General features: G+C 40.7%; 1 protein-coding gene across 1 annotated transcript; it reads left to right on the forward strand.

The window, feature by feature from the left end:
* The first annotated feature begins 7670 nt into the window (after positions 1-7670).
* LOC147428120 (uncharacterized) lies at positions 7671-8057 on the forward strand. The gene has a single exon (XM_086496804.1). The coding sequence runs from the start codon at positions 7671-7673 to the stop codon at positions 8055-8057; it is 387 nt and encodes a 128-aa protein (XP_086352930.1).
* The last annotated feature ends 202 nt before the right edge of the window (positions 8058-8259 follow it).

Below are 8259 nucleotides of genomic sequence, written 5' to 3' on the forward strand. Positions count from 1 at the left end.
ATATGAAATTGTATCAATAAATTTTAAATTTATATCAATTTATTTGATTCACAAAAAATGGTGAGAGTATGATTTGCACATGTACACACACACACACACACACACACACACACACACACACACACACACACACACACACTAGGTTTTGATGTTTTACAAAGCTCCAGTATTTATTATTAAAAAAAAAAAAAAACGAACACACATACACACACACACACGCTCACTCTCAAAGTTAGGAGATCCCCCCTCCCCCCCTTTTTTTTGGTGGGTATCTTATTATTATTTGCTTAAAATGTTTTTTGGGCGTGACTCTCACCCAACCCTCAAATTTGAATGGTGGCCCTAGTTTGCATTTTGAAAGCTCATTAAAACTACCTTTTCATTACATGCACAAAAAAGAAAGTCATATAAGTGCAGCCCTTCAAGGCCTTGAGAAAGCTCTCAATTTCTTTCTATACAAATTGGAAGGGTACAAATAGGATATCCAAATACTTTTTTGAAAATCTTTCACTAGTTTAAAAATGCAGTGGATGCATTGACAAGGAAACATGTAGGACCATCACCTATACTTTTTCTTTCCACACAAAGACAAAAGATGGTAAAATACTTTCCCTACCCTCTAAAAACTTCTCCCACTAGCTCTCATGCACACCAAACAAAAGAAGTTTTGGACACACACACACACACAACTCTCTCCTAGGCATTGATTTTTAAATAAAAGGGTATTGCTAAAAGAGGAGGAAACGGATTGCAGCTTTGTTGTCTTTTATCATTCTCTCTCCTTCTCACATGTACACACACACACACACACACACTCTTACAATATTGTCTCTATGCAAAATAGAAATTGGTGTATCTAATAATAGGTCACTCTACTCTTCAACAGATTGAGGACATATGAGGATAAAAGGAGAAGAAGAGTGATGGCTGCCTACCAAGAGAGCCTTGAGTATACACAAGCTTGAGTTGTAATACACAGTAGAGCTTGAAAGACTATTTGCTTACTTTCAATTTAGCATATTCTATGATAGCTACATATGTTGAGAAGCCAATCAAAGTATAGATTGTAGCACTATATCAATCATCAAGGTACCCTTGGACATCACAATCTTGGAGGTGATTTGCAACATGGCATTACTTCTTGCCACAACTTCATAGGTCTTGTTTAATTCATCGTTTTGTCATCAATTTTAAATATGGTGAAGAAATTGTTGCAATTTTTGTACAAATGTTTTCATATGTATTCACACACCCATAAGTACATACATGCGTGTGCATGTATGTGCGCATGCACACACACACACACACACACACACACACACAAAAGCAAATCAAAACACACCCTCACTTGAAAATACACTATACCTACAAAAATGCATGCACATGTATAAAATCCTGTGCGCATGTGCGTTCGTGTGTGCACGTGTGCACACACAATCACTCATTCAAATGTAAGTAAGCAAAGCTAGAGATTATAACTAAATATACTTCTAATCGACATGTGTGCGCGTGTGTACACACACATACACAGACACACACACACAAACACATAGTAAGGAATTTTGACATAGTGCATATGTATATTGGTTTATTTGTTACATCCATACAATGAAATGTAGGGTTTTGTGATAAATACAATAGGGGATTATATACTACAAACGTGGTGATGGTTTTAAACTATAAGTTTTATGGACACACCCTCTACATTTATGGATACATACATATTCACAATAATATTTTTGTTGTGAATTCAACATCTTGAGAAGATGTTCTTAACTTGTGTGATTACAAAATAAGAGATTGTTGGGAGTTAAAACTCATTTCTATTAAATGGTGATTATTTTTTGCTCTCTCCTTCTCTCTCTCTCTCTCTCTCTCTCTCTCTCTATGGATAATTTACCTCATTATTGGAGAATGCAAGATGCTATGCATTGCTAGATGTGACAACTATAACACGTGGATGGGGGGCGCTTTACACCTGTCACCCATTCAAAACATGATTAATTCTAACTATGTGTTGTCTGGTTGGTTGGCAGGTGAGTCTCTCATCCCTCATCTAGGAATGCTTGTGGCAGAAAGCATCTCCTACAAAATCCAATTTCTTTGTGAATTTATCTTTGTAAAGCTGATTAATGCTATGTTCTTTTGTAATTTATGATCATAAAGATAACTTATTTTGTATTGAAACTTCAATCTAAATTGTACTTAAGCATATGATTCCAATTGTGGTACATAAAACACACACACACACAAGCCTCCTTTACGCAAAGGGAATGAGGGACACATGTCAGCTCCCTAGCCTAGATGCCCACAAGGTGCACTCAAATCCTATTGGATGGCCATGGAGGTGGACCAACGAGAGTTAGGCTAGAGTAAATATAGTTTAATTCATTTAAAAAACACTTAATAAAAGTACCAAATAAGAATAAGCTCTCTAAAAGACTATTGGACAGTCTCCCAAGGGGTCCAATGAGCATTCAACAGCCCAATGGCTTGCCTGCTTCGTATTGGCCAGGAGACAAAGGGGTCCAATGAGATCTTAGTTGCATTAATTAATCACCTAAGCTCTCACAAACGGGGAAAGGGGGACACACGTTGTGAAGGATTGGGGGGTGGCCTCTATAACACCTCCATAATCACAAGATATATGAGGAAAAGTAAAGTAGCTCTCACAAGAGGATAGGATCCAATCTCCACTCACAAACACACTCACCCTTGTATGCACAAAACCTCGCTTACACTCGACTAGCTTCCCTCTATACTGTCATAGCCCTAGCTATGATCAATTGCAGTCAAGGAAGCCAAAAAGGCACTAAATTTTGGGAAAAAAAACCAATGAAAACAAAGAAAAATCTCTGCACTTTTGTTCATAAACACCATTCCCTCACACCATCTCAACAGCCCTTGCATATGCAGGAAGGGGCTCCAAAGTCGCTCCCAACCATGCACACAAAACCATCAAAAACCATGCCAATCATGAGTTATACAAAAACTCATGATGCTCAGCCAAAAAACTCAGAAAAAACCATGGAAAACATGGAGAAACAACCTCCCATTCACAACAATAACAAGGAGCTTTCACTGCCAAACCTGAGTAGCAGGCACATGCATACAAGAAAGTTTCGCTTCACGCAGCTTCCATCACCAAAAAGAGAGAAGAGGGGTGAAAGTGCAGAGGTCACCACCCATGTTCATGGCCTTCTTGATGAGAGACACACTCTCCAATCAAGGCTCCAGGCCCTCGCACACACACAAGGGCACCTCCACTACACAACCCCCACGCACCACCGCAGACTGCAGCAAGAGAGGCTTTCTTCTTCACCGCTGAAAACTCCCACTCACTCACGACCCCAAGCTGATAAAAGTTTAGTTTTTCTTCAGATTTTTAAAGCACTTACTCACACTTTGAAGTCTCGACACTTCTATGTACAAAAACAACAAAACTATGTACCCCGCACAACTGGCACGCATGCGTAGAGACAGCTGGCACACACCACCTTTGTACACTTTGTACAAGCATGATTTATTTAAATCCAAGAGGCCTAAGAGCATCAGAAAACATCTCATAAAGGCTTTGGGGTGGTCCGCACCATTTCACCAAAACACGTCACATATTGCCCCCCCAACAAGCATGGAACACTTTCAAGTGTTTCATGTGCATACTTTCACATCATTGTAAACATTCTCCTATTTTTCATGCCATAAAAGACCCAAAATATAAGATGAGAGCTAAAAATAACATAGATTCTCTTACCATCCACCTCCATGTTGCATCCAATAAACATATGCATAACATAGTAGGAGCTTCTCCCACCGAAGCAAAATCCCATATGCTATTGACACGAGACATTTGTCTTTTCCCTCTATCATACACATAATTTTGCATTGAATCCAAGCCAAAAATTTCATGCTTCAACTCATACAAATCACTGGTTTCAAATATATCCATCAAAGCCTCTACATTCTTAACCATAATTTGTCTAGTCAAGATATTCAAAGTGTCCTTGCATGCCAAACCACAAAAGAGCACTTTCTCTTGCCTATCACAATTAAGACCATAAGACATGCCATCATCCAGCTTGGCAAGCATATCAAAGCCACTAGCACAAAGCATATGACCATCCATATCATCAAAATTTCCAAAGCAAAGACCCTCTTTCATTAGCCTCAAAACTTCCTCTAATATTCTCTCGTGGTTGACATTAGAGCTTCCAACAACAAGTAGCTCACCAAGCAAGCCACTAACAGATATGCCATCATCAAGGACCACATCATCATGCAAAAATTTAGGCTGAAAATAACCAATCAAAGCATCCAAGTCATTACGTTTAAGCTCAACATGGGACTCCATAGAACCTTGTGCAACACAACCTTCCACATGATTGGCAACCATATGCATATCATCAAACATGTCATAAGTGGAAACAAAGTCTTGGATATCAGCCACCTCATCCTCACCAATGGGTTCTCTGGTGACATTAAATGAATCCATATTGACCTCATTAACATCCAAGTGATAATCCAAATCACCAAAAGCATTTACATCATCATTGGCAGCCATAGGAAACTCATCAAACAACCTAGGAGTAGAGGCATAGTCTTCATCATCAACCACAAGAGAAGCATGAGATTCTTGTAGACCATGAAACTCAACCACATCAGCATCCTCATACTCAAGAGGAGAGTCTATACAACCCTCATCACATACATCATCCATTATAGATGCTCCCACAACTTCGCATACCAAAGCATTTTCATCAAATAAGCCATATGTAGACACATAATCTCCATCCACATCAACATCACTCTTAACCATGGGATTCAAACCATTTTTCAAAGCAAAAAAATCAGCATCTCCAACATCAAGAGAAGAATCCATAGAATTTTTTATGTCTACATCATAAGCATTCACCACATGTATGTCATTTTCTTCCACATGATCACATGCTGCTACATTTTCATGCTTTGTTTACTCCTCATCAATAGAAAGTGGCTTCTCAAGTTCATGACCATTTTCAACAACCTTATACAGTAAATCAACCAAGTGCAGATCCTCTATCTTCGGTGGCGCATCCAAACCTACCATAAGCCTTATCTTCCTCTCTTTGTTGTAGGCAACCTGTAGTGCTTCTTTCATGCTTTTTGGATTCTTCAATTCCACATGTGAACGCAAGGTAGGTTTCAACTTTCTTATCAAAATTTTCAACCTCTCAAATTGCATGTGTGTACCATGTAACTCTTTCACTGACATCACATTAGCATACTTCACACACTTTTCCCATTGCATCCATACATCATTGAACCTCTTCCAAAAGCAAGAAACAAACTCATCTTCGCGCATAGATAAGCTCTTCACCCTTGACCAAGCTTCATTTGGAGTTGGAATCACTACATATCTTTGAAGAAATAATGATTCCAAGAGTGACCAACAACTCTTATTTGCATCATTCAAGCTCTTATACCAGACATAAGCATCACCCTCAAGAAAGAGAGGAAACATACGCAACCATTCTGCTTCACAATCATTTCCTGTCAGTAAACATTGCAATTGTACCTATCTCAAGAACCTTCATGGGTCCTTATCATCTTCACCTGTAAAACTTGGAGAACTCATGAACACAACTTACAAATAGAAGGTTGAGGTGGACTCCAGGGAAAGTCTCAACCGGAGAGCCAAAATAGATCCTCAGAAAGGGGGCACCAAAACATGTGAAGGATTGGGGGGTGGCCTCTATAACACCTCCATAATCACAAGATATATGAGGAAAAGTAAAGTAGCTCTCACAAGAGGATAGGATCCAATCTCCACTCACAAACACACTCACCCTTGCATGCACAAAACCCCGCCTACACTCGACTAGCTTCCCTCTATGCTGTCATAGCCCTAGCTATGATCAATTGCAGTCAAGGAAGCAAAAAAGGCACTAAATTCTGGGAAAACAAACCAATGAAAACAAAGAAAAATATCTGCACTTTTGTTCATAAACACCATTCCCTCACACCATCTCAGCAGCCCTTGCATATGCAGGAAGGGGCTCCAAAGTCGCTCCCAACCATGCACACAAACCCATCAAAACCATGCCAATCATGAGTTATACAAAAAATCATGATGCTCAGCCAAAAAACTCAGAAAAAACCATGGAAAACATGGGGAAACAACCTCCCATTCACAACAATAACAAGGGGCTTTCATTGCCAAACCTGAGTAGCAGGCACTTACATACAAGAAAGCTTCGCTTCACGCAGCTTCCATCACCAAAAAGAGAGAAGAGGGGTGAAAGTGCAGAGGTCACCACCCATGTTCATGGCCTTCTTGATGAGAGACACACTCTCCAATCAAGGCTCGAGGCCCTCGCACACACACAAGGGCATCTCCACTACACAACCCCCACGCACCACCGCAGACTGCAGCAAGAGAGGCTTTCTTCTTCACTGCTGAAAACTCCCACTCACTCACGACCCCAAGCTGATAAAAGTTTAGTTTTTCTTCATATTTTTAAAGCACTTACTCACACTTTGAAGTCTTGACACTTCTATGTACAAAAACAACAAAACTATGTACCCCGCACAACTGGCACGCATGAGTAGAGACAGCTGGCACACACCACCTTTGTACACTTTGTACAAGCATGATTTATTTACATCCAAGAGGCCTAAGAGCATCAAAAAACATCTCACAAAGACTTTGGGGTGGTCCGCACCCTTTCTCCAAAACACGTCACAACGTGAAAAGGCTATCACTTATGCCTCTCAATTTTCATTGGCTAAGCATGGAGAGGTCCAATGAGGTGTTAGCAAGAGTAATTAGCAAGAGGGATCGACCAAGAGAGAGAGGGGGGGCTGAATTTTACAAGGAATTATTCCACAGACACTCACACTAGCTCATGTGTGAAGCAAGAAGACTCTCTCTCTCTCTCCCCTTCTCAAGCTTTAATGGAAAGCTTATCACCTACTCCAAGCTTGTGAGAAGGGAGGCCTACACCGAAAAATCTTGGCTTTGTGATGCAAATCCAACCAAGAGCCAAGCTTCAATGCATGCTCATATCCTCTACCATGCTAATTACTAGGCTATGCTATGCTAATATGAGTGATTATGTGAGGAGATGTACATCTTTCTCGTAAGACTACTCCTTCTTCCTCTCAATCTACTCTCATACCCCGCTAGCTCTCACCATCCTCTAAGGTGTGTGAGGTCTTGGGTCTGAGACTGTGAGGGAATTGATGTTGTGTTTTATGAGTGTTTTTTTTAGTGCTTGAATCTTCCATCTTCATTGCACTAGCTAGTTATTGAAGGAACACAAAGAATTGTATTGTAGAATGTCTCTCTTGATGGGGGAAACCTATAATACAAAGCCTTTTGGAGGGGGGAACGGCTCCATGAAAATCCGGTCCTCAATTGTTGTCAATAGCTTAATTTCTCTCTCTCTCTCTCTCTCTCTCTCTCTCTCTCTCTCTCTCTCTTTTGAAGTATTGTTCATGCCTATCTAACTAGGTGTTATGCTTTTTGTTGCTCTCTCCACCCAAGCACTCTTGCTATGCTCACTAGGAATCTATTCTAATGAAATGCTCACTATGTCTATGCTATTTTCTGCTACACACAATTTACTAGGCCATTAACTGTTACACATTCGCTAATAATGGCATCTTTTTTTGTTATGCTATTTGTAGAGATGTCTCGTGCAAAGGCCAAGCCTAGAAGGGCAACATGTGACTCTTTGCATGCTCAAGCAAGAAGACACCAATACAAGGCGCTCAGAGGTGTCCGGCAAGAGCTACGAAGGATCAAACAACACATGCAACTGGCCATTCCACGTCTTGCTTTCCAACGAGTAGTGCAAGAGATTTACGAGCATTGGATAGTGGCCATGCAATGGGCCAGCAGTGCACTTCTCTGTCTGCAAGAAATTGCAGAAGACTACCTCGTTGAATTCTTCGGTGATGGATATATCTTGGCTGCCCATGCACACTACGTTACTATCATGCCACGGGATTTTGACACTCTTTGGAGGTTACGCTTTCGCTACAATGGACTGCTTCAGCCAGTACCTCCGGGATAGTAGAACCATGGATATTCTTAACATCCCTCCTCTCCATTCTCAAGCACAATAGACATAGCCTTCTAGGGCTCAAAATAGCAGAAGGACATGATCACAAGTCAAGAGAAACGACACAGATGGGTAGGTTGAGCCAGCCGTAGAGGGGCATGAGCAGGCGAGGGTGGACCTTGAGGCAGTAAGGGAGGAAAATGAGCAGGCTAGA

Source organism: Adiantum capillus-veneris, chromosome 23, assembly GCF_014529385.1.
Source record: "Adiantum capillus-veneris isolate H3 chromosome 23, ASM1452938v2, whole genome shotgun sequence".
Classification (NCBI taxonomy): Eukaryota; Viridiplantae; Streptophyta; class Polypodiopsida; order Polypodiales; family Pteridaceae; genus Adiantum; species Adiantum capillus-veneris.

What these genes read in the sequence shown, in the direction of transcription:
- LOC147428120 (XM_086496804.1), top strand. Translation starts at nt 7,671, where the DNA reads ATGTCTCGTGCAAAGGCCAAGCCTAGAAGGGCAACATGTGACTCTTTG.